Source organism: Monomorium pharaonis, chromosome 9, assembly GCF_013373865.1.
Source record: "Monomorium pharaonis isolate MP-MQ-018 chromosome 9, ASM1337386v2, whole genome shotgun sequence".
NCBI classification, from domain to species: Eukaryota; Metazoa; Arthropoda; class Insecta; order Hymenoptera; family Formicidae; genus Monomorium; species Monomorium pharaonis.
Window position 1 is genome coordinate 18,639,560 of NC_050475.1, and position 27,765 is coordinate 18,667,324.

The 27,765-nt window shown below is 43.3% G+C and overlaps 1 protein-coding gene across 2 annotated transcripts in view; it reads left to right on the forward strand.

Annotated features, from left to right (window-relative positions):
- Positions 1-27,765, forward strand: part of LOC105834915 — a 245,647-nt gene that overhangs the window by 72,631 nt on the left and 145,251 nt on the right. For both annotated transcript variants that reach the window (XM_036292371.1, XM_028193061.2), the window contains one exon: positions 5,536-5,611. In XM_036292371.1, coding sequence (XP_036148264.1) covers positions 5,536-5,611 — 76 coding nt within the window. The remainder of the gene's footprint in view (positions 1-5,535; positions 5,612-27,765) is intronic.

The following is a 27,765-nucleotide window of genomic DNA, read 5'->3' on the forward strand; positions in this document are numbered from 1 at the left end:
ATGGTTTCTACGGTCGGACCGTCACGTCGGCCGACACGTAAAAGACGTGGGGCGCGTCGTAAACGTTCCCGCGACATAGAAAATTTTATCTGTGGCAGGTATCAATTATCGCGCTTCTCCTCGACGTAGCACGCGGTTCGACGCGTTTAGCTTGGCGTTTAACTCGTTCGCGGTTTAACGGCTTCCGCGACTGATTTCGCCCTCTTAGCCCCGTGATACGAACGGAAACTCGTAAAACCGGTCATATCGGCCGTCGTAAAAGCCACGGTCGAACGTCGGGCCGGTCCGGAAGAGGGCAATTACAGTCGCCGGCGGTCGCGCAAACGAGAGTAAAGGGTGGTCCCCCATTTTCGTCCCTTGTCTTTCGCGCGCGCGAGCGACGGAGAACGGCGGACAGAACGTCGGGGTTGAAAGGGGCCAATTGGCTCGTCCTCGCTGTATCGAATAAACCGGGGTTTTTTTTTTGCCGTGGCCCTATCGCGGTTTTTCATTCTCCACTACGTAACCGTCATCCTTATATTCCCCGTTGACACGCACAACGCGTGTCGATGGACTTTTACGGAACATTTCATTCATCCGTTCTCCTCCCCCCTTTTTTTTCTTTCTTCCCCCTTTTTCTACGGCAGGAAGTGTCGCGTTGGCAATTATAACTCCCAGACTCCGTCTTGAGTCTCTATTTTCAAGACGGAGCTCGCGTTACCATCATCCAGCGAATTTCTCTCCTCTTTCCTCGGTATATAATACTTAGGTTACATTCGGTATTTTATTTCTTTTTCACTGTCACTTCCGCGTAAAATAGAAAACGACGCGTAAGAGTCGAGATGAAACGGGAAGAAAAATAAGAGTTAGCTGCGAATGAAGGAACGTTCCCTCGCAGGAGTGTCCCTCAAAACGGAAAAATTAATTACTTTCGTGACTGGCTCTGCCACACTCGTACGTACATTTATTATACAAATTATTTCGCGGACATTAAAACAGAAACTATGACGTAACTAAAATATAATTTCAAGTTTCTCTTAATTTTACAAATTCTAAAAAACTAAGCTGTACTTTATTATCTCTTTGATTAAATATACTCTAGCGAAGAAAAATCTCTCGAAATGCAATGTAACGTTTATTTCTTCTACAGTTATATGTGAAGAAAATTTCAATATAATGTAATATTATTATTAAAAATATTAGCTTCATTGATAGCAACCCTTTTTTAATATTTGATTGATGGTTGTGATATTCTTATATACAATATATTTTTTAAGCATTTATGAATCTTATGTATAAATGAAATTTAACGTGCAATTTATATTTAAAGTGTTCGTATTTTCTAGTAAAACGATCTGACAGTTTTTGCACGGAAAATGATGGCGCAGGTTGGTGTTCAAAGGGTTAAAGCACGGTTCTATTCTCGCTCGTGCATTTCACTCTCTCCCGCCCTTCTCTCTTTTTCTCTCTCTCTCTTTCTCTGTGTAATTAAATATTACGCGTTCTCGCGCATCATTTAAATTCAATCATACGTAGAAGATAAAGAGAGGAGCTTACAATTAAAATGAACGCGGTACATTTTTATTGGGACGTGCAAATCGCTCCAAGTGCTGGTTGAATTTCTAGCTGAATCCATCAAACGCGGATAACTGCTTGTGCATCTGATGTTTCAAGCACTCTGTTAATCGAAATGTTTGATCTCCCGCTCTCTCGGGTGGGGGAGGAGTGCTTGTTTTTTGTGTTACGCGATCGTTTTCCCATAGTGCTCTCGACGGGAGCCTGCTGTTTTTTGCGCGTGTGAAATATACACTCCTGTGTGTGTGACGAATTCAATATGCCATCCATTTTGGCAGACTGTTAAACTCCGCGAATACCTCTGGCTTACAACGTATCGGGTAACCTCCGCTCGTTTTCAGCATCTTCGCGCTTGACGTTGCCCTAGGCGTTTCATTAACGAAGTCTCTCTCTCCTTTCGCCTCCGTCTCTTCGTCTTCGACGAATGTGGATGCTTGCTAATTAAGAACACAGCTTGACTGAAAGAAGCAACGTAATACGGTTCAATAACGCAATTAACGGTGCGCTGTTCAAGTTGAATTCATCTCGTCGCAAACGTTCTTCTTCAAACACGAAGTGCAAGTTCAGGACATTATAGTGCGCTGCATCTTTAATACGGATCGTTAATTTCGAATTCAATGTACCGTAAATCAAGATTGCTTTGTGACCGGATATTTGTCAGGACTTTATGACACGGCATAGTGCAATTTATTGCTATCTTATTGCATATATAGATTATTTGGTCGAAATAAAATCTCTAGACATATAGAATGTCTATAAAATGTCTGTCCTCTCCTCTTCTGTTATTTCAAGAACGGAAAATAATTTCACGATTATTAAAATGGCATACGTGTTCGATCAATTCGAAGGTTTGAGCTACTTTACTCTTCAATCCTCTTAAAAAATAGCGTTTCGAAATGATCGAATATGTATTTTGTAGTTTTCCATCATTTTGAACTGTTTTCGAAATGTAAATGTAAATGGGGTGTAGTCCGTGTGTGAGATAATACAACAATGATAATGATATAACCCACTTTTCTTTAACTTTACTTTCTTTAGTCTCTTGTCTCACATATAGATAAATTAATGAAAACCGTGTTATGTCATTCAACCGCAAACTAGATTTTGGAAATCAAATTTTGAGAGAATATTTGAATAGGATGACATTTATTCCTATTGATATCGGATATGAATAATTCGTTTTTGAATTTTTTTCGCACACGATACTATTCCATAGCTTACATGAGCTCGTAAAAAGATTTCAATGCAAACATGAACGTTAGCGTTGCTGCGTGTTTTCGTTATTTTTCCCGTGTTATTTTTCTCGTTCGTTGAATCTAATGCAAACACAGTTTTTTTTTTTGCGTTTACGCAACCGGTGCGCGTCGACGAGTATTGCTCCTTGATTATTGTTGATATCGAACGCGTCGTTCTTGCTCCCGGCGATAAGTACGAAATTATGGAATACCCAGGACAAAAGTTCTTGCTGCTCGGACTCGCGCGTCGAGTGCCTGCGGCCGGAATTCGAGGGCCAGCGGCGCCGCCGGTCGCATCGTTTTCAGCTTCTGTCGCGTCGCTTCTGCCGTAGCATTTAACAAACTGTGCTCCACGGAACGCCGGGAATCCTTGGAAAGGAAAGAAGGGTACTTTTTTATTTCCCGAATAACTTTCAGTTATATATGGTTCTCTTGAGAATCATACTTTGGCTGGAATTTTGCAGAAATAAAATATGAAAGCAGTGAGATGTTTTTAATGAGCATGTTTCATTAAAATCCTTGCGTCTGAGAGAAGGAGAGAATTATTGTTGCAGAGGATGGTTGGCTTTTTCTGAAATAAATGATTTAACGTTTTCGGAAATTGTCTGCAAGAAAACGCGAGAGATCACTTTCGAGAGAGAGAGAGAGAGAGAGAGCGAGCGCGAGGGAACCGACATTTGTGTGGGCATCGACGTACAGGATTTCTTTCGGGATCTCCTATTAGTCGTAAACTAGAATCGTCGCGTCGAATATATTCTGCTATTTATTCTTATTGCCGGTCTCTCGATTCGCCGATCCCCGGTCCGTCTTTCTCGTAAATTCCATGATGGCCGGGAAACTGAATGTTATTTGTATGAATATCGCCGTCTGCGGCGGACATCGCGCGCAAGGGCTTCTCCCATAAAAGAAATACGTCGCCACCGGGACGAAGTGGTTCGTTCCAGAAAAATGCTCCTCATCGGTGCGTAAACATAAGAATTACGGAATCAATGTGAAATGCGGTTTAGTAAAAATTTCTCGGGATCCGGGAATCTCTTGCGCAGGAAGAAATAAAAAAAAAAAAAAAAAAAAAAAATTCCACACAATACAAAGTTTAATATTTATCTATAATAGATTAAAGCACTTTATTATTTTTTTTTTTTTCGTATAAACTTGCTATATGTTACGTGAGTGAAGCTGCCAAATAGATCGGATTAAGTGCGGCTCTGTTCTTAAAATATGAACACACTGTCGTGCCAATAAAAGAGGGAGGCCAGCAATATTGAGTACACGAAACGTGGCCTCTGCGATTTCGGAGGCGCGCGGCGGTATTCACGAATATCCCGAGAATTTCCGGTGGGAAAGTATTGCTCGTAAATTTTGACCGGGCATTCCACCACTTATTCACGCGCGCCGCGGCTTCGCATCTCTTCCTTCCTCCATTCAGAATTTCCCTCGACTTTCTTCGTTTTGGGACACTTACGTAAGGGGGTACATCAACGAGCGAACTTCGACGAGCATTCACGCGAATATGATTATTCCCTTTCGGAAATAATGTCTCGTGCTTGTCACGTAATGCGAAATTGCACAGCTGTATATACATTTTATGTATCTACAACATCCCCATGCAGATTTTTCTTTATTGAATTTTTTACTGGATATCGACTATACGGCATTATTAGCGCTTCTTTAATGCTTCATTCTTCTTGATATTTTTTACTTAATTGCTCATTAACCGTGGAAATATGATAGAATTTTTTTATTTATTTTTATGCTACGAAATAGGAAGTGTTTGGTGCACTGACGAAGCTGTAAACTTCCAAAACTCTATAGAGACGCTGTTTTGTAGCGATAAAATAATTACATGAAGAATGCACGGAATTGGGCGGAGAGAGGAAGGGGACGATCATGCGGAATTCTCGTTCAAGACTTCCCTCAGGATTTGCGCGTTCGCAAACTTCGGTCGCCGACTTGACGCTCGACTATTTATTCCCGCTGCTTTACGACTCGCTTCTTCCACTTCGTTATTCGCCCACCTTATCGGGGCGGCTCTTTCCCACCCAGTGCGGAAGATTCGCACTCTGCAGAATGATTATTTATCCAAACGCTCCCTTCTTCGGCGATTTTGCACGGCTTTATAAACGCAAGGAACGGGAAGAGTAAAATCCAGACGTTATCTTCATTTTTCTCCCTTCTTCGCCCTTCTCCCTCTTTCTAGCGAGTATCGATTTTAATTTCAGCAGAGTACACGCCGTCGCGACGACGCCGCGCAACAATCCTGCGAGTATTCTTGTAAAGTTTGCGAGAATGAAATTGACGATATATATATTCGACGGATTCGTGAATAACACCCGGCCCGTTTCTGCCGCGAATGTGCGTGCTTCGCCCGGCCAAGTTAAAAGTCGGGAGTTTTATTTTGTCGCTGTTTCACCGCACACGCGTGAAATTATCAGGCTAACCGGGCCCGACGAGCGCGATTCAAATTTCTCCGGTGTATTAACTGAATAATGATCATCGGATGTTTGGACTTTGAAACGATGAAGGTATAATGATTACTCGTTCGCGGTTATGCATCCAATTTGTGGTTTTGCCACGCGTATGCATACGATGTGTGCGTGTGGGTGTGTGTTTGGTATTATTTCGATGCGTGAATATTTAATCATTTTAGAGAACAATACACGTTCACGTTAACTTTATTGCACATGAAATTTGAAACGTGATATTGTTGAGCCTTCTGACAAGCTTTTTGCCGTTTCTCTTTTTGCAGGAATCGATGAGCGGCATCGCAGCCGGACCACGAAGTCGAGATAAATATGTTCTGGATGATCAAATAACCGTTGGACGTAAGTAATGATTTCCACGAGTTTGATCGGACTCTCTGTACGATTTATGCCACGTACAAAGCTCGACGTGTAATTACATAACTCCGCATTAAATGTCATAAGCGTAATTACGTTTTCCAATAGCTATGCATGAAAATCGAGCATAAATTCAAGCGTAGATGTTTAATCGGTACAATCTATGCGTTTTCATCGTAGTCCACTAATTACGCTGGCACATTTTGAATTACGTTTACCGGGGACGTTTAATGGTACCAATTCCCGCCGAATTTGTGATTTTGGGTCGGCTACAAAGATAATACGTATAAACTTAATAGAATTTGTAAACTTAATCAAATACACATTAGTTATTGTGCGCTGATAAATTCAAATTAACAGAATTTATAAAAACTTACGCAAAATTTAAGAACTCACGATACGTTTACGTATTTACATTTAAAAAAATATGACATTATTTATATAATCTTTTGCAAGTTATAAACAATGTGATTGATAAGTCGGGCAATTGTGCTGAAATCGAGATGATGCCGCTCTATAAAATTGCAGCGACGATAGCGAAGCGGTAGTGCACGGGAAATCTTTGCACCCTGTGCGTGAAATATATTTGCGACACGTACAACGCAAGGTGCGGTTTAAACTTGCAAACGGACTCTGGATATATCGCGGACTGCACAAAGTCGTAGAAAATCTCCGCCAGGCGGGGCCGAACGTGATATCCGTAGTCACTCACGAATTCATAGGATATTTTTTCCTTTCTCGATTCCTCACCTCGCGCGCGCGTTTCTGCTCCTCCGTTCCCCTTTCTCCCGCTTTAACGTTTATTTTTACCTCCTTTGTCGGCGCGATTTGTTCGCGGTCACGCGCGCCGATTTGGTAATTTTGGTTTTTGAGGATCTTCCAAATATCTTCGTTCTTATCATTATGAATTTTTGCGGCAAACTCTTTTACACTTCGCCTTCCTTACCTAGAAATTTTTTCGGACGATACACGATTCGTTTTCTTTCACACATATGTTACTTTCTATTGCTATGATATTTTCAATTCTATATTCTATTTTTGTATTTGCGAATTTTTTTAAGGTTCTTCATGATTCCAAGTAATTAACATAAAATATGATAATAAAGATTTTAATTATGATTTTGAAAATTCTGGAAAATGTGTTGAAAACATGAACGGGAATTGAAATACGTAATTGAAATGAGAGAAGGATAGATGTAACACGCCGTGAAAACCTAACCGGGGTTTCTTTTCCTTTCATCGCCGTATTGCTTTCACGTTGTCGCTCGATAAATTTATTCCGCAAAATGTTCGGTGTATAACACGCGTAAAAGCATGCCATGGAAATTGTGTAGCGTAGCTCTCTCACCGAACGGCAACTTATATTGGTACAGATTTATCGCGCGCGTGTGTACCGCAAGTAGCGCGAGTCAACAATGTAGGAAGTCTCGTAGAAATAACTCCCGGGAATAGACGGCCGTAAGCAATCGAAAGTATCCTACTCGATTTGGCTACGACTCCGCGGAATCTCTCGAGCGTAATAATGATGCCCGTACCTATCCCTTACCGGTAGTTACATTCGAGGAGATAATCGTCTTGGCGACCCAGTTTGTAACACATTCGTCGCATCATGAGAGAGAGAGAGAGAGAGAGATAGAGAGACAAAGTATGTGCATGTGTATGTGCGAGGCATTGCATACGCGTTTGCAGTTGAGGCGCAAGGTGTTTGCGCTTTCGAGACTGTCTTAATAACCACTTCGTCGCGGCACTCTAACTTTCGAGCGTTTTGCACGGAATTCTGAGGCGAAAGTTCTTTTACCTACTCCAACTATAATAACGGTAATTCTGTTCTAGGCAAAATTCAAGCGCGAGCGTTACGTTGTGTTCGCACTTGCGTGCGTACGAATAAGAAGAGTACGAATTCTGTATTTGCCATCTGTATGATATCGATTTGACAATTAATTCAATCTTACAGATTTAAATGTAGTTTAGGAAGCTACAGTAAATCACAACGCTATTTCCAAAATAAATCACCGAGTGCTAATTGCGCAAACGAGTCGCACTAGTGTTTCTCATGTAATTATTATTTACTTCGCGTCTCTCTCTCTCTCTCTTTCTCTCTCTCGACGCGACGTAACTTTCGATCAATAACTCGGTCCTGCGGACTGGTACGAGCGATATTACAGAACGAGCGGCTGCTTGCGATGAGCAGCTCTCGCGTTTTTCGAATTGTCAGGTCACGGGAACTCGTTGCGCGCGAGGAGCGTGGCGACTAACGACAAGTTCGACCCGTCCCGGATTCCTTCTTACCGCGGAAAGGTGCGCCGAGGCGACATTACGGCAGCAGCTGCGGCGTATCGTCGTTCCACGACGACGACGACGACGACAACGACTACGACAACGACGACGACGATGGGTTTCGACTGCACTTCGGTGTCAAAGACGCAATAAACTCCCCGGCATCGCCAAGATGTTTAAGTGCCTCCGAAGTTCTACGAGTAGTTCCTGGAGAGAGCAGCAGTCTCGCAGTGACCCAATTCAAATAAAAACATACTGGGTATACTACCATAAAGTGATCAGCGAACGTGACTTCTTCGCCGGGAAGCTCTTATGGGAGTAGTATCTATTGATAGATTGAAATTTGTTATGGTTACTCGATCTCGACGTCGTCGTCGTCGTCGTCGTCGTCGTCGTCATGCTGCTTATTGACTGCGTTCCCCCAAGATAAACATAAAATACGATACTGCGAGCTAATTAAATTTCAAAATACGACAGCGAGCTAGATAATTTGTGTGCTATTATAAACATATTGTTTAAAATCTTGTTCATCATCTTTTTTACCTTACAAGAGAGGCTTCTATATAAAATATAAAATATTCATATAGTTTGTGATAGTAGGACGCATTGTATACTTTAGGGACTGTGTGAACATAAACACTTGCCTGGTCAAACATTTCTCCTGCGTGCCTCTTTTTGCTTCTCGCTTTTTATTTTCATATTTTGTCTTTCATGTTTTCACATCCCTCGCATCTTCCTTTCGGCTTCTGGCCTTCTGCGACCGCGAGGGTTCTCCGAGGACCCAAGAGTAGTTAGTTATGTTACTCGGTTTGCATTCTAAAGGAGCAATGGAATACACCAGAGACTAACCGCACGTATATCACGTAGTCGAAACAAATCAGAACGATAATTATTACTGTTTTATTTCTAGACATGCACTAACAACAAGTTCATATAAATTTTTATTTTTAAACACAATTAGAAAACGATTGAAAATAATTTCATAATGTGTACCGAAATACCAAGCTTTTGGACTGCCGTCCCTATCTTGGAGCGTTGAAATGCACCTTACGCCCGTGTATTTCGCATCTGCGCGCTGGCGGCGTCGAATCTCGCTCACCACCCGAAGGTGTAGAGAGACGATGCTCTCGAAACGTGCGCCAGACTACATAGGAGGATTACGCGCGAGCATCTGCTGCCGCGTTCCCGGCTCGTATTACGTGCCTCCCTCCATTACGAGAGGCATTAATGCTCCTCCCGATGGCACCCGTGTGTTTCCCCGGAGCGGGGGAAAAACAATAGGTAATTCTCAGGACACTTGTCCGCACGCCCGTACGCTCTGGTACCTGTCGGTTGTCCCCCCGGCCGGTCGACAGTATAGAAACAGCTAGTAGAAACAGAACGAGTAAGGTCAGACAAGCGCGAAGTGGAACGAAGTACGACAGGGAATGGCGCCGCTTTTTCATTGCTCTATAAAACTCGGCGCACCTTTTACCAGCAATTATAATCATTGGTAGACGCGATAAAATTCGAAGGAGGGTAAAGAGAGAGAGAGAGAGAGAGAAAGAGCGGTTTGCGAGGAGCGAGCGCATAGGCGTTTAGATACGGGCAAAGCTCCTGAAGAGTAAATAACGATCCCGATAGAATCGAATCTTCGCGCGCGCCTCTGCGTCGTCGTCGTCGTCGTCTTCTTCTTCGTCCTTGTCGACGATGGCGTCTTTATCGGCGCCATTACGCTCGGTTTGCCGTTATCCAACTTTCCGAAATCAGAGAGAGCCCTGCCAACATCACGAATACCCCGGGTCCTTTGCTTTTCCCTTCTTCTCCATGCCCCTCTCTTTCTTTCTGACTTTTCCTGTGCCTCGATTATCTATAGACGTTCCATTCGTTTCCGTCAATTCCGTTCCATTTTTAAAATTTTCTTACAACTGTTAGTTTTATGGAGAGATAAAAAAAAAGGAGGAGACGCCGTCGTCCCTTCGCGGCCGTTTCCTTATTATCGATTCGAATCACTGCGGCTTTCGATCATTTTGCGCGGTGCGCTAGGCGGCAGATTTGACAATTCGTGTAACACTGTAGATTAGTCCATTCTGCGGCGAGAGGTAATGAGAGTGGGTAGTTTCGAACCGCACGGTGAACCTGAGTGCGCCAAATTTGGCCGTGCGGGTTGCAGTTCTCGTCAGCGTCATAAGCTACATCAACCGTTACGTTGCAACGTGTTAGTTCCTAATGGCTCTTGCCATTACCTGTCAGACATGGCACATTTTGATTCGGAAGAAATTTACGCTGGCAAGCGTAAAGTTTCCCCTGGGATGTAGCAAACAAATAGAAAATGTCGCCGAAATATCGAGATTATTCTCGCCGTAGCGAGTTTTGGTCTTCACAGTTGTTAAAGTCGTCGAAAAAATTACACGTAAAATCCTCATCGAATCCGATTCGTTCGTTTCGTTTTATTTTGCTTTTTATTTCTACTATTTCGAAAGAAAGCTACATTTTTTTGTACATAAATTACATTTTATATGCTCTATGTAACTTTGAAAGCTTGAACTGAACGAACCATCTGGAGGACACGAGGATTAATCGCTTTAGCCGAGGAATTAATTTTTCTTTTAGTATAATAGTACTAAATTTATTCATTTACACGCATGACGTATTAGCGCTCTATTATTCGTGGCTACGCCTTCGTTGCGTAGTTATCACGTTGAATAATTAGATGCCTCTCTAAATACCGTATCGTTGCGTTTCTCGTTTGCGTACATATAATAACACAGCCCACATATTCGTGATATCGCATTGAACGCAAGAAGATTTATCCAAATGGACCCTTGATTTATTGCGAATGCTTAATGAATTGTGCTAGACTAAAATTGCTCATGCGAAATTAATCGAATCTATATCGGAAATGATAATCATCACTCTTCTCTTGTAAGGCTTAATTCAAATGATTATACATACCCCGTCACGTATAGAAATTTATCGAAGAACACGATAATCCGGTTTTAAGGCCTGTTAGGTATATTCGAAGAAAAACTTGGCGTGCAAACTTTTCTGAACGGCGACAGCTATTCCCTATTATCGGGGGATAATGCCGGGCGATCCTCGTGACCGAGCATCGAATTCGCATTCAAATTCGGAGGGCCATTTTCGCGGGATGAATGGTTTTCCGTGAAAGCCCGCAAATCCCGTCTTCTTCGTGCGATCGTACGGAATCGACCGTAATAATTCGGTTACTATACGGCTCTCTACCGGGGGCGGCTCTCACCAGCCGCAGTTTGCGGTGCGCCGGCTGTGCGCCATCGAAGTAATCGAAGCCCTCGAATTAATAACCGATCGCTGTTAAGTTACATCGCCGTGATTATGATTACGTTACGACGCGTCAACGCATATCGCGCCGGTATACGCAGAGTATTCAGCTGTATCTAGTGTTTAGCCCATCGTTAATTCCACCGTAGCACCGATTTACCATCTCGACTGGTAGAGATGCCTCCCCAACGGCGTAAAATTAACGCCACTATCATCCGCTTGAGTTTCGCCGCGCGGCACCGATGCGTATACGTGTTTAGTCGGCAATGCGTGCATGCGAAAACAAACGTAAGCCTGCGCTCGATCTAATTATATCGTCGGATGACTCGGCAGCGCGATGTTTGTACAGTAAAGGGGTTTTAGTATTAATCGTACATGGCGGTGCTCTAATTCTCTCTATGGTATTTTGCGCTTATAATAATACGAACGGTCACGATCACAATAGCGATTTTATTTTATAGAAATTTTGAAGGATTAACTTTGATGTTCGAAGGAAGATGTGGAACACGAAAAGAACGATTTTTTTGAGGTATTAAAAAATTTTTCTTCTATAGAAAATATCTGAAAATTTTGTGCGAAATAATTACGAAATAATTACGAAAAATGTGAAAGCATGTTCCAAAAGATTCGACATTCTAGCAATCAATTCAATCGTACAACATGATTAATTTAATTTAACAAAATTATTTCCGATTTCCATAGATCCAATAAATTTTTAGATACTTTAACAACTGTTCTTTTTATTATGTATATAAGACATAGTTATTAACACACTACTGCAACTGTTTTTACAGATTTAAAAAGTCCATTTTATCATTTATGCCTTTCTACCAGTTAAAGTACGTAATGTCGAGTGCCGAATTCATGATGGAATTCTGGTTAGGCAGCACTTTCTCGACTCCTTTCTGTACCGGCGATCTCTCGAGGCGATCGTGGATCCGTGTATCGACCGTCACGTTTTCGCGAGGCGAGACGACGGCGAAAAGGGACTACGAAAAACGTCCGGAGTCGATGGATGGCGACGTGGGACACAACGCGCGAACGACGCAGTTTCTTCGGTAGATTTATCGCCCTTTAAGAACGGTCGATTCAATTACGCCCGGCTAGCGTCTCCTCGTAACGGCATACCGGGGGTCCAGTCGCCGGTACCGTTCCCCGTTCCTTCGCCCATGGCGCCGGTGACCGAACGAAAACAAAGATGTAAGCCGGTAATGTGGCGAGTACTGGCCGCCGAGCCCGACAGTATAATGGCATTACCGGGGAATTACAAGATGAACAGAGATTATCTCTTTTCATGAACACCATTCCTCCGAGTTCCACCCTTTTCCTTTCGTTCTCGCCTAGCTTTTGTGTCATTCCGTTCGGTTCTCTTCTCTCTCTCTCTCGCTCTCTTTCTATCGTTTTTTTCTCTTCCCTCTTTTCCTCGTTCCTCTTCGCTTCTTCACTTCGTTTTCGTGCCAACTGCGACCAGCTAGTTCCACTAGCACCAATCTCCGCCCTCCGACATTCTCTTCTCTTCAGCTGACGTCCTTCTCTTCTTCCTCTACCAGCGCAGAGTCCTCTTTTCCCTCGCCCAGGCGTCGTCCACGACGCGTTCTCGGCGATGATAGAAATTAGTTCTGATATTCGTTACGGTAAAATTGTCTTAACGATAATCCACCGTCGTAGATACCATCGCGCACGAGAGAGAGAGAGAGAGAGAGAGAGAGAGAGAAAGAGAGCGCCGCTCCAGTTTCCCCGCTTCCGGCACCTTCGCGTCACTCCCATAATTTCACTCCTTCCGCGGGGATTTTTTTTTTTTTGTAATCTCTCCTCGTGGCTTCATCGAGTCCTCCGCGGTCGTTAAAGCTGACGGGACAATTCAAGTAATAACGTAAGAAAGATCGGACAATTTTTATTCCCATGGCCGGCAAGTCGCCTGGCATCGGAAGCGGAGCCGCCGCCCGGATGAAATTTATCGCAGTCGCCCCCCCCGCTACTCGCGGCGAGTGTAACACCCGCGTTTCGAGGAGATAAATTATGCCGCCGCCTTCGCGGTTACTCGCCGGGGGTACGATCGTTTGCGTAATCGAAAGGATTATTCTACTTCAACGATCTCGCTCGCGTCGATTTCGTAAATTTGCGATCTCTCCCGCGTGTGTGTGTGTTTTCGCGAGTCGTTCCGACGTTCGCGATTCCCTCATTCTCGGGGATGTACTTGGATGCCGATAATAGGATTCTCGGAGTTAAGTAAATAATACGAGGCAGTCGGTCGGAAAGGAGCGTAACTTTTACCTCTTCCCGGAATAAAAATCGTGGGATCATCGTACCACCGTTTATCTTACCGTCCGTCTTATTTACCCGGCCCCGGCCCTGCACACTCTCGTCGCGCGCGCCCGCGCAGAAGGGTCCGCTATTTTTACCATCGAATGTATATAATCCGCACAACGGCCATTTTTCCGAACTCTTCGGCTCGCTGAAGGGATAATATTTATCCCTTATCTCCTAGCGCCCCGAAAGAATTTGGACGGCGGGAGAGCGGCGATCCATCGCGCGCAAATCGCATTTTTCCGTTTAATCTACAGAGTTATACGTAATCGACATGCACATGTAGGAACGAAATTTTTACGCAATGGGCATAACAGCGACGATATCAAGCGTCTCTCTATGGCGACGCGGATCGTAAAGCGCGACGAAAGCGCTCTCTTGTTCCTATTTTTTTCTCCCTCTCTCTGCGAGTTGTTTTTTTCTTTTTAATCGCGTTCACATCGTCGTTTCGTCGCGCTACACCGATTTTTATCGCCGCCGGCGTATCAGCACTGTATACGGCGCGCCTGACAATCCGCTTCGCGCCGCGCCAACTTAAGCCAATGGCAACGAGCGTGCGTAGCGCGTAGCCGCGCGTACGGATAATTATTTGTGGCGCGATTGCCAATTAAACATTGTTCCGGCGCCGGGTATAGCTCACCCCGGCCATTCTACCCATCTATCTCTCTGTTCGCCGTGCCTTTCTCCTCCGGCCCATGTACCGGGATGGTGTGGCTGCGACAGACGACAGTCGCAACGTGCGTTGCCGAACAAACTGTGTTCATTCACCCTCCTCCCTCTCTCACCTCGCCCTCCGCTCAACCCCTTTCACCGTCTCCCTCTTCCGTGCTTCTCTCTCACTCTCGTCCATTCTATTTGTCCGTCTATCTCTCTTTCGCTTTCTCTTTGGACCGCCCGACCGACACGGTACTCGCGTTAACTTCACGCTGCAGACTCACGAACCGCTGTCGGTGCAACTGTGCACGTCACTTTTCCTTCCCCCCCCCCTCCGCCCCTCTCGCATTTGATTTGAAGTCCGAGTTGGTCCGACGCCGGGGTTTTTTTTCGACACTCGCGGGAAAATACATGAGCGGAAGATACACGAAAACGACGCGAATCATCGTTGTTCTCCATCGCGATTTACGCGAAGAATTTTTGAGGAATGTGTGTCTCGTAAATGTCACCTCGTAATAGCGCAAGATCGGCAGCGTCCTCTCGGTATTTTCGTTTTTCGAACGTCAGGAAATTCACGGGGAACGACGTCGCGAGTTTTGACGCGCCGAGTATTTTCACCGGGAAACTTTTTTAAAAATCTGCGGATGCAAACGTTAGCACGCGGGGAGGGGGGGGGACACCTCCAAACGCGACAAGTAGCATTTTAATTTGAGATGTCATTTATTTTTTGCACGAAGGTCGTAGAATTAATTAACGTGCCATAGCGTCGAGTTATGCCATTCAATTATCATGCCGGACGCGTCGCAAGTGATCTATATAGTGGGGGGGAACGTCCCTATTCTCACTCCGAGCTGCTGACTATAATTGTGTGTATAGTGCGCACCGGTTATAGCCACTAGTAATTAATTCTAGCTAGCAAAAAATTCATCATTACACTACTACGTCATTACTTAGATGTTTCGCGTTTTCCGAGGCGAATACTTTTATGTAAATTCCCGCCGCGAGAATTGAAAAGCGGTCTCCAATCAATTTCTTACTGCTTCTCGCGACCCACGTACTCTCCCGTGCGTAATACGGAAAAGTACCGAGGCAGGCGAATAAGAATCGACGCGCGTTGCGAGTGGAGCGAAACGGCACTTATCGCAGGTCCCGACGCCGCCGCCGCCGCCGCCGGTGCCGTCGGTTGCGTCGCGACGCGCGGAACGTCGGAGACGCCCATTCGTCGCGACGAAGCGTAATGAGTGTACACGTTGACGCTCGTATAAATGCAACATGTCCGGCGCATATGAGACGAAAATACCATCAGTATTCGCGCTGTAAGCAAATGGCGATGAAATTATTGCATGGTGAAGCGACGAATTTGCGACACGAACTCTCCGCCGCTTTCGCTCATTCGCGTTGCTGGAATGACGGCTCTCGCGTTATTACTTTGTTCGTTCGAAAGTTAAATCGCCAAGCGGAAGGTCAAGCGGAAGAAGTTAATTAATAAAATCTGAGTTGGATTAACTCTGTGAGGAATTGGTCGTTCATTCGGGAGAACGAAACTTTAATGTTTTACGGATTTCCGGACGTGTCGGAATTGAAACGAAGACGTTCCTTCGGAAAAGAAAAAAAGAAGGCGAGAGAAGAAGGAAATTTTGGCGCTATCTATTTTTCGGGTTTAAACACTTAATCATGCACCGGTACCTCTCGAAATTTGCGGTCCACTAATCCTCTGCGCGAATTAATGGCATTTGCGGCCGTCGTGCTTGCACGTAACGAAATATTAATCGCAACGCTAATGTTTCACTCAGCTGCGCGCCCATTTGCGAGCATTATCGATGTACATAGCATTTGGCGTGATTTTAAAGGATTTTCGTGTCTGCGCCGGGAAAGGGGGGGAATTGGCGAGGAGGGTGCAAGATTAGCATTGTTGGATAAAACGCGGCGCCACGGTTGGTTACATTCATAACGTGACTGTGAAATTTCCACTTCGCGTAGGACGTGTCTTCATTTAATGGCCGTTAATATCGATTCGTTTATCGGCGCTTCGAACGCACGGGCATCGCGCGATGATATATCGCCGGTTTACACTAAACCGGTTAATTTTTGTTTAAATTATCTGCGGCGCCGCGCGGTGGCGCAATAAAATATTGTTAATTCCCGTAAAAGGTATCGCGCGCATTTATATTTGTTTACTACAAATCCATCGGGGAATTTTACCGTACACTTCACAGCAACGTTTGTACATATCGCATCGAATGCATCTCGCGCGTTAAAAAAAAAAAAATGCGCCTTCCGTGCTTGAAGCGTACCACTTTGGCGCCGACGTGTTCCCTTCATTACGCGAATACCCGCTCGATTCGCCGCCGCCGGTACGTTCGACAAACCGCGTGAAATATGCTAAAAGCATCGGGTAAAAAAAAAAAAATTCGACGGTACGACGAACTGCAAGAGGAGTGCCGAAGTGTACGAGCACGTGTCGGCTTGTAGAACGACGGGGGATAAAGATCGATCGGGTGAGCGGTCCTCGTTCCGAGGACGGGGAGCGAAAGGAGGGAACTAAAGGAAGGAAGGGAGAGAGAGAGAGAGAGAGAGAAATTTACTGGATGCCTTACGGAGGCGGCGGTCTTAATAGCGATAGTGGCATCGATGTGTCGAGGGAACGAGGGCGTATGGTCTACGTCGTCCTCGTCGTCGCCGTCGTCGCCGTCGTCGTCGCTGAACCCTCACAGCCGGAGCCAGCCTCGGTCACGCCAATATTACTTACCTCCCCGAGAGGGCGATAACTTAATTGATGCACGAGCGACATTAGGACTTGTCGTCGGTATCGCGCCGTCATCGCGCGAGACGCGTTCGTCTCGTCGGGTGAGATAATGCACGTCGGACGTAATTTCATCGACCGACTTGCGGGGAAAATCGCGCGATTACAAAAACAAAGGCCGGATGACTCCGGCGGCCACGCGAGTTCGCCGACGCGGAAATAAACGACGGCGGCGTGCTTTCAATCCTTTCGCCGACATAGGATTTCGAATTTCGTAAATTGGTCTCGACGAATTACTAGATATTCTTGGAGTTGTTTATTTTCACGTTGTAAAATTTTGATCTCTTTTTCTGGCGAGCAAGGCTATTAAAGGAGGTAACGACTCCCTGATGCCTAGGATGGTGATATGTTTAGTTTAATAGGTTCCATCTCCCGAAAGCGTGCAGGCGACTCCCCTCTTTATGCGCATTAAATGTACACCTCGTGGTATATGGCCATCGTTCACACGTGCATGCACCATGTATATGTTACGTACGATGCATAAGTGTGTGCTGCATCGGGCCTTTTCTTGCCTCACCGCGCTCGTAAATCCGTCGTCCTCGCGGCTCGTTCGTGTTCCTAGTAGTGCCGGCTGACCAAAGCCGGTATATATCCCGACATGTCGTCTCCGAAGTGGAGAAACACTCGTCGAAGGTCTCCAGCGACCGGTTTATCTTGACGACATTCGTAGACCAGAGGGGAGAGAAAAAGCGCCATGAAGGGACGTAAATGTTACGTTATTTCGAAGTAGATAAAAGCCCCTTCGGTCAGTCTCGCGCTCAAGACGTGCTCCACACCGAGTGAAAGCTTCAGCAGCAAGGCAACCGGCTTTACGAAAGTCAGCGCGATTTAACAATTAATTTGTTTATACAGTTAATTAATATCATATCCAATGTTGTGTAATACGAAGTGGAGAAACATTATGTTTCTTCAGTGACTTTGAATGATTTACATTCGTCGCGTGTATTTTATTATTTGCAAATTTTAATTATAAATCGTTACTTATTAATTAAAAATATAGAATTTATTTCATGTGTCAATAAATTGAATATCAAAGCAGTAAGTATAATTAAATGCTACTTTTATTATTAAGCATTATAATTAAATTTACAACACGGTACGATTGAGGGATTATTAATTTAATTGAATTTTTTTCCCCGAATTTCTTTAAATTGAATGTATCGATTGCAGTCGGCCGGTCTGTCTTTCAGATGGTTTCATCAAGAAACCGATGCTACTACGGATGATCTCCGATGCTGCTAGGGCGACTGTTCCCTCGACGATTTTCTTCTTTCCCTTCCGTTTGTAGAACAACGTAGCCGAACGCTTCCGGGGATCTTTTTGTACACACACGTCCGCGCGCAAGCACGTAGACCGGCTCGCGATTACTACGAGCAGAAAGGTAGAGAGACAGAGAGATTTTCTCGATGACCGAGCATCGGACCATGATCCTTTTCCTTTTTTCCGCAAGCCGGTGCTCGGTTACCAAAGTTACAAGCCCCGAGACTTGGGGTACCATCCCCCTTTCTTCCGCGCTCCTTCTTCCTTCTCTTCTTGTTTTCTCTCCTTGCCTCTCTCTTCTTCCCTATCGCCGATCGCCGTATCCTCCTTCGCGAGATATATAGGCGCCCACTAAACTTCTGTCCTTCCCATCAATTTCGCCGTCTAAGAATCGCGGAACCAAGCGCGATTCCCCACCGCCCTCGTTTGCCAAACGCCTTCAGGCCTGATCTTTTTGTCGGCATACTTCTCTCTCGCCCTGCTCTTTCTTTCTTCCCCTCTCTCTCTCCCCGCCATACCGCCATCTTTCGCGTTTAAAGAATCGTCTCCTGCGAGGGTCATCTTTCAAGAGCCGCTGCTGGCTCCTGGGGACCGATAGTCCATATCGATGAATAGCTTGGTAATGCCGTCTCCAACGTATGTGGTACATAATAAAAAATAATAAGTAGTATCGACACGATGAGCAATAATAGGTGATGATAAACAGCTAAGTGCGTTTTTAATTAAACATCTAATATATTGCAGTCTAGTTTAAGTTGGTCTAACTTATGTGTCCCTAACGGCTCATGGGTTCTAGGAATCTGGAAATATTAGTTCCACGACAATGGATCATAGAGATCACGATTAATCTAAAGAATATACATAACAGTCAGTGTACAAAAAGATAGATATTTTTGTAGATACAGAGAGTAACGAACTGTTATTTATATCTGACTGTCCACGTTTTATCCGTTTTCGAACGTCATATAAATCTGGGTTGAAGCGATCGGTATACAGAGAAAGAAAAAAAAAAAAATACAACTCGGTGCATCGACACATAAATCGCGCGTAAAGAGAAGGTAAAACGTTTGGATAAGCCAGCCACGCGCGATCTATATCGCGTAATAAATTAGGAAACTGTAACTTTGTACTTTTCGTCGCGATTTTCTCTCGCAGCTGCAAATAATTTCACGGCGTTGGTTAGCTATCTGATTATCTTGTCGTTATATCTCATGCAACACCCCTCCACACCCGTCGTTTGCGTTTAAAAGATCACCTCCTGCGAGGGTCATCCTTTAGCCACAACTGCTTCCTAGGGACCGATCGTATGTTTCTCTATGACTCTTTCAAACATATGCGATAACGCCAGATTACCTTGAGTCCGCGTTTTGGGTACAATCTGGATCGTACGTGCGATTTCCATCATAAAGAGTCGAGCGGGCGCGACGAAAACTTCACTGAAGGCAATTGAAAGAAAACCATTATTTCTTTTATAAAAATATGTAAATGATAAATATTTAAAAAAGAAGGAGATTTTAATTTTGAATAAACTTCGTTTCATTCGTTTGCATTTTTGAAGTCTGATTTGTCAAAGCATTTTGTACACGCATGTATATTTATCTCGGTGTGGAAATTGAAAGTGTTTAAAGGCAGATAGGTATCTGATAGTATGCATCGAACGTGCAAACTTGATGTCGAAGCTACTTACAATGCTGTAGCACGTGAAATACACGCTCGACGTGCCGGCCGTACGTTCGATTTTCGCTTACCGACCGGATTATTTCCCAACGTTGCAAAATTTTAGTTCTGCGTGGTTGATTTCAACGCCCATTGCAGTGGCGTAACGAGGGTTTAAAGGCAGACTTTGTAAAGAAACATATCTATAGCCCCGTTAAAAGAAAAATATTGGTTCCAGCATTTTATGGATTTTTAATATATTTATTTGAGACAATTTGCTTTGTGTAAGCTATTTTTGTTCTCGTGACATTTTGGCAGGTTATAATTGACAGAGAACGTTACAGAAATTTTGGCTACGATAATTATAAAAATGTTGAAAATGATTATTCATAAATAATATAAAAAACCGCGTGACGTTGAGTACAGTTGAATTAAATGACTTGTGCAACTCTTGGATCGAACAAAAATTCATCTAAACATAAGAATGCAAGCTGACAGCCCTTTACAAAAGCGATTATCAACTCATGTCGGTTATAACCATGTATCGTGTATTTTATCGCGTTTTCTGCAATAACTCACGCTAGCTCGCATTTTGTAGAACAAAGAGTGATCTTGTCAGCGTCGGATACCGATTCTCACGCTTACGCCGTTGAAATATTGTAGTGTGCCGATTATTTTCATATTTGTTCCGCGCGGCGACCGCGAATTGGAACGAGATTTTATCCCGCATACACCGCGCGAAACAATGGGCGAAATCAAATTCACCGGCCGCGTAGGACACAATGGATTACAGAAAGTCGAAATTGAAAATTCTCGCTCTGCGCACGCGGAGTGACTGGACAAATCCACTATGTAGTGATTTGTAAGGAATTATCCGCGTATAAGAGTAGTAACTAATGCGCGAAGTTTATCTAGCGCTGTGTCCAACGGACGGGTTGTCAATCGGATTTGCTGTTTTCGCCACGGAAACCCGTGATTTATTTATCACGATCGCGCGGGTATGTGATTTTCAAAAATTAACGCTGTCTGCTATTTACGCTTCTTCCGTTACCGTCTCGTCACAATTTTCTATAGGCAGGCGAGTTTGATCAATATTTTATCTCCACGCGCCGTGACATACATAATTCTTTATTTTATTTGTGTAATGCGAGAGAGAGAGAGAGAGAGAGAGAGAGAGAGAGAGAGAGAGAGAGAGAGAGAGAGAGAGAGAGAGAGGGAGGGAGGGAGAGGGAGAAAGAGAGAGAGAAATTTGAATGTAATAAAATAATACGGTGAAATCACGTTGCATGAATTACGGGACATAATATTCGCTCATCGGCCGTAAATCGCTCGCGCAATTTGATCTCTATTCGAGAAATAAATGTCCGAGTGAGTTTTTCTCATGCCTGATGAGCGATGGCAGCCCGCGCGAAACGTGTTGGCGCACCGCATAATCGAAATTCCAATTTGCAAAGCAATTCGAGCCGCCCCCGTATCGAGCGCTCGTATAATTCTGTTCTTACTTAAAATCGCTCCCGCCATTCGTCGACGTTCCGTTGGAAATTGCTGCGAATTCAAATGACGCAAGAGAGATATATATTCTCTCTAGATCCGCTGGAACGTGGAACGAGAGTTAAAACGTGGCTGACGGGACGCCGCAGCGGCTTTTCCGATCCATACAAGGGACTTAGCGAAGTTCAGGTCGCGGATTAATAGGAATTTGGCAATAGTTGCGAACGGTCATACGCGAGAACCGGAAGAAAAGCCAGCAAGGCTCGGTAAATTGGAGCCAACAATTAACAAACAGCGGAGAGAAAGAGAGAGAGAGAGAGAGAGAGAGAGAGAGAATAACGCGTTATTAATTAATAATTTATTATCATTCGATTAGATCGATTTTATCCTGAGGCGGTACCTAATTTGCGAACGTGAGTACATTTGAGTTTTCATTTACGATGGAAAATGAAAATGGCCAATTATCGCAAAAGTTTGCTTCACGTGAAAGCGTTGATTATTATTCTCTCGTACGTGCAAGCGGCACGAGCGCTGAACTTTCTCGCGTTCGGAAATTCGAAGGAAACGTCGAAATAACGCGGCCGGCAGTCCATTAAAAATGTGAGGGCAATTTCGCGGAGGGATTGGCGGCCGCGACGTAGAGGGTCGCGTTGCAACGGCGGGCGCGCGGCGGTTAGCGGCGATTCGAGTCGCGTGAATTAAAGAGAAATTCAGTGCCGCGGAAATTGCGCACACGCACGCACGACGTTTGACACAATGGGGTGCCCCCCTCCCCTCCCTGTGTCCGTGGGCCGGTTTCTCATTCTACGACGGAAACCGCACTTATACGTACAGCCTCCGTAACACGGAGGGGGAGAACGCCGCCGCTGCCGGCGTACGACGTTGCTGTGCAAACTTGCAAATATTTCGACGCTGCAAACCATCGCCCCGTTACTATGCAAAGTTGCAAATATTCTGCATTGTTACCGCACGGCATTTCTATGCAAACTTGCGGATATTTGTGCATTGTTCGTGCATCAACATTAGAGACGTATTTACTCGGAACGCAGTAGGCATCGGTCCCCTTGATAACATATGCCTCTGTGATTTTCGTGCTACTTTAATTTTCACGTCCGCAGGAAGGAAATTGATTTTCAATTAGGCACGTTTGCATAAGATTGTATCGCCGATCAATCTGGCTGATTTGTGGATAATTAAATTTCCAATGTATACTTTCTCGTATCTCTTCCGTGACTGACATTTTGTGACAAGTTATTATTATTTCATGTTGCAATGAAATTAATGACAAAATAATAGCATTGGAAGAAGACACGTCATGGTTACGTGTTGTCAAATAAGTCCAATTATTGTATTTGACAAAAGAAATCGCATTTTACATGGATTACGTGTCTGGTCCTTAAATAAAAATATCGAATCGCAGATTGGATTCGAAGTTAATGCTGGTAGTTTAAGACCCGTCCAGGTACAATGGAAGCTACCGGCCGATTAATCGATGAGCTCCCGTCTAGTGGCTGAAAGCGAGAGTGCTTCTTCAAGACGCGATCGTTGAAAAGGAAGAGCCATATCGACGTTCCTCCTTCCGGTGCTCTCACTCTCCTTCCTCTCTAACGGAGTGCTTCTACACCGCATTTTCCGAGTACCTACGCCCCGTGACACGTTGCTCCGTTCGTAGTTGTGCTTTGCTCCATCGTACAGCGTTGTTCAAAAATAATGGATAGTCCTCACGACGAGGGAATCATTTTTTTCTTTGCTGTGTTGATTCTCATAAGCTCGTGTCGTTCAGGATTACTTTTATTATTTACTTATTGCGACTTTATTATTAAGTTTTGTGTATAATTTTAATTTAACAACAAATCTCACAGATAGAGATTAAGAAGTACGGTTATTATTAGAGTAGAGTTTTCGCATACGTACCACTTCAGTTATTTTTAATGATATTTTTCATTTCATATTAAGTTATATACAATTAAGCGTTGAAAATTACAGCTTAATATTTGTACATATCTATACTATTTAATCTTTAATAACAAAGTTAATTTATTTTAATTATCATAAGTATTTTGCAACATGTGATTTAGGTAACTCATCATTTAAATTGCATCATCTTTAAAAGGTTCAAATTTATGAATTTATGAAAAGAATTAAATATTTAATAATTAATAAATGAAAATAATGAAAAAGACATTAAAATAAAATTGTCTTGAATTCGTTTTTGTAATTGATATACATTCATTCACTTATTTAATTATTAGTTTTACTATTATTACTTTTGTCTTTTTAACAGTCTATTAGCATCATTTATTGTAATGAAATTTATGGTTGTACGATTTAGGAAACTTGATAGTTTTTATTAAAAAAATGTTGATTTAGGCTTTGTGATAATTGCAAATATATATAGAATAAATGTAAAATATTCTACAATACATAAATCTTCTTTTATGAAAATAAATAATAAAATTTTAGTATAAAGTTGAAAAGCATGATTATGTTATAGCTACATAAATTGATAGCAAATTTACATTAATTTTTTTTATATATTGTTGATGTACACACATACACACATAAAACAAGATATAATTTTTTAAATTTCTATCTATATTACTCATTCCTTCTACATTTTGATTTATTTTATATTTTTGTCACTAAATGTTACTTTTATTAAATATAAATAAAATATCGAAGAGGTAGATGATTTAATTTAAGTAACTAGTATGCATTCAGCAAATCTTTCGATATAATTTTCAATGTCGATCGAATAGATGGTTTATCAGTATGTTATCTTTCAACCACATAACTGAATCAATAAGATATAATTTCTCTTAGAATATTGAAGGGCAATGTTGGACCTCGTCCGATTGCCATTTCTGGATAGTGCGGTACCGATCGCGGAAACCTATCTGTGAGAACCACTGAAACCCAGCTTGTAGGTCCTCCATTCTCGCTTCGATGAGGAGAGGATGTCCGTAGAACCGGGGGACCATTGTCTTAATTGAGAGAGGTTAATTCGAGACGGACGAGTTCTGCGAGATATAGACGTTCTGCCGTGCTTAGCCGGAGCTTAGACGAGTTTCTCATTGCCCGATAGCGTCGAATGGGTGTGTATGTATATTCTCAGCGCGATCGCCAGGGTGGATCTTCCGTCGGGTTGAGTTTGCGATTATGTAAGGATTGTATAATTACGAGAAGTCCGTGATAGAATTCAATGTCGACTCATAATGACGGACGTCATAGTATTCCCGATACGACCGTTCCGTTAATGCTGTATGTAATCCGTTTTACCGCGCGTATTATGCGCGTACTTTGCATCTCCGAGCGAACGGCTGCACAATTCGCCGTTCGCAGTCCTGAAATTCGAGGGGTAATTAAAAAAAATCTTATTTTGACCGGTTTTAATTAATAATGTATATATTTTAACTGTACCGGCACGCAATAAATTCTTATTAATAATTCGAAAACGAGGATCACGCCATTTCCCGCACTGATTCCAAACGGATGTACTTAACATAATGCGATGTCTATAGATTCTCTCGCCCGTTGTACTTCCGTCCCCTCCCCCTTTCCGGTGCGTATTTAGTCAGTCATCAAGGATTGCGCGGCACTTACGATAATTCAATTTTAAGCAGACCATTACTCGACGAGCAAGAAATGTTTCCGGGTCCGGGCGACCTCAGACGCTTGGCGCGCCTTGCAGAAAGTACCCTTCGCTCTCCTCGAGTATCCTCATTGCATAATGTAATCGTCGAAAGGGGCTGCGGCGGCGCGGGGGATCAAATACCGCTCTGTGCGTACCTGTCGAGGCGCATCTCGAATCGAGGGTTCGCGGGTGGATGAGAGTGACTCTCGTACAAGAGAGCGACACAAAGAGAGGAACGGGGAAGGGGAAGGGATGAGAGGAGAAAGGAAGAGAGAGAGTCAAGTCTCTCCTCGTGAGAGAACGAAAGACATAGGGGAAAACGGAGAGAAGACGGAATCTCGGGGATACCGCATTTTGCGGACGTGACCAGGCATAACGGAGATCCCGTTGCGGAAAGGGATGAGCGGCGCGAAGCTAAATCTTAAGAAATTACGTGACGCAACTAATGATGAATAATATCTCCAGCCGGCGGCGCGGAGTCAGAAGAATCCCGCGGTCTATTTTTTTTTCGGCCAGCTGCTCTGGCCGAATACCCTCGTTAAAATGTTGATGCGCCAATTATCGTTTTCCCTTGAATATTTATGCGTCCGGAATACGCGGGTATCGAATTATAGGCTCGAAAAGCATTATCGGAAATATTTAATCCACGTATTTGTGAAAGTATGCTCGGAAATATGCGATTTAAAATATATATATATTTAATTTGACCCTTTTTTTTATATCTTATATAGAAAAACGTAAAATTTTTAAGACGTCTATTACATTTCTCACACAAACTGTGGATCTAAAAATTCTTCGCGTGAGGTATACATTTTTATTGCAACGATTTTCCTTCGACTGCAAAAATAACGGAAATACCTGAATTTACATGTGTCAACTACATTTTTCTTTATGACCTTTGGAAAACTCAGGTGTGTATTCGTAAAAGTGGAATACGGAGAGGAGGAAGGCAACGAGAGACAGAGCAATTCCGCTGACGCGATCAGGCACGTGGCAGATCTTGTAAAAGCGATGAAAGATCGAAGCAGATCCTGGACAATAGAAAGCAAAAACAGGGTCCGCCTTTCTTTAGCCGTTTCTGGAAGTTCCGGAATTCTGAATATTCTTCTCGCTGAACTTAAGACGCGAAATGCTTTTTATTTGCTTCGCTGGATGCACCAATGCAACCAAGCGAGAGCTACCTTGCGACGCGCGAGTTTCTTCTGTAAATCGTTTGGATTATATCATGTTTCGCATAAAGCCGTTAAAGTTGGCTGAATCTAAATTAACGTTTAACGTTGCGTCTTCTGATTACTTACTTAGTGTAATAAGACAGCACGACGATGTTCCATTGTTGCGCTGCGATGCAGATAAAAATCTATTTGTGCAAATCCTTTTAACTATGGCTTTATCTCATAAATGGTTATATCGAAAAGTTGAAATTAATTGAAACTCGCAAATGGCTTTAAAATTAGCAATTTTATTTTTCAACGTAATGTTACAGAAGATATAAAATATGAAAAATATATTTTTGTTTATTTACGCTTGTCATGTGTTATATTACAACAAACAAATAAGATATCAATTCTTGAAATAATTGTTATTTCTCGTTACATTGTGTATGCAACAAATCAGTAACAGGAATTTAGTCGAATGTCAGTTTCTCGAATTGTTAAAAAAATCTGAAACAAAGGAGAGACCCGCATTATGAGCTTGGTGAATTTAAAATAAATTTATCATTTCATTTTCACGAAATGGATGTAACGATGCTAACTCGAGCTCATAGATTGTTTTAAATGTCAGCTCCTAGCTCGTTTTTTAAAACCAATTAAAAGTTTCTCTCTTGTACCTGTTTCAGTTATCTCCGTCTCTTGCTTTCCGTCTTTTCGTCATCTCATCTCTTCATGAGAGACGGTTGTTACGGAATATAGCGAGCGAGCGAGAAAGAGAGAGAGAGAGAGAGGGAGAGAGAGGGAGAGAGGGAGAGAGAGATATAGAGCGCGCAAATTGCCGCGAGCGATAAAGATAATTCAAGAAACATAATCTTACGCGATGGCCGATTTTGTTCTATTTACTAATTAATATAACGTCCGCTCGTTCGTTCGTTTGTTCGTTCATTATGGCGCACGGCGTGATTACGGCAACGCGAGCTTCTAATTGAATCTTCGAAAAGTCAGATTAAGAGTAACTGATGTATTTTTACGAGAATGCCTGTTAAATTGGTATTCTGGAAGAACCACACTTTTCATATTTTGAATTTGCCGTTCTAAGTTAATGCCCGGGAAAGTTTGTCTTTATTAAAACGTCAGAATTTCGTAATATAATAAACGAGGCCAGTTTACCCGAGAGCCTCTTAAAATTGATTTATTAAGTGTCCAAAGAAACCCCTAGCCATTCCGGGGACACTATGGGAGATCGTAAAAATTTCTAAATGTACCTGGCATCCTCCTGCAAGAGAACGGTGTATCGAGTATCGCGCTGGGTTAATACTCTGAAGTCCCTGTAATCTCAAAAGGGCCTCACAATTAAAAGTTTTCTCTTTAGCTTCGCCAATCCTTTTTCTCTCTCCTTCTCCCCCTCCTCTTTCTCTCCCCCCCTTCCCTCGTTCTTTCTTGTACGATCTCCGGCGTAAGGCACGGACATTCTCTCTCTTTCTCTCTCTCTCTTTCCTGTCATGAGATGTTTTGTCGCGTTAGTGCCCAAGCAGTAGCAAAGTTATGCGAGCGATGGAGACGTATAATCCAGGAAACGTGGCACACGGAAGACGCGACTTCGTCGCGACTTGTTGTTCTTCTT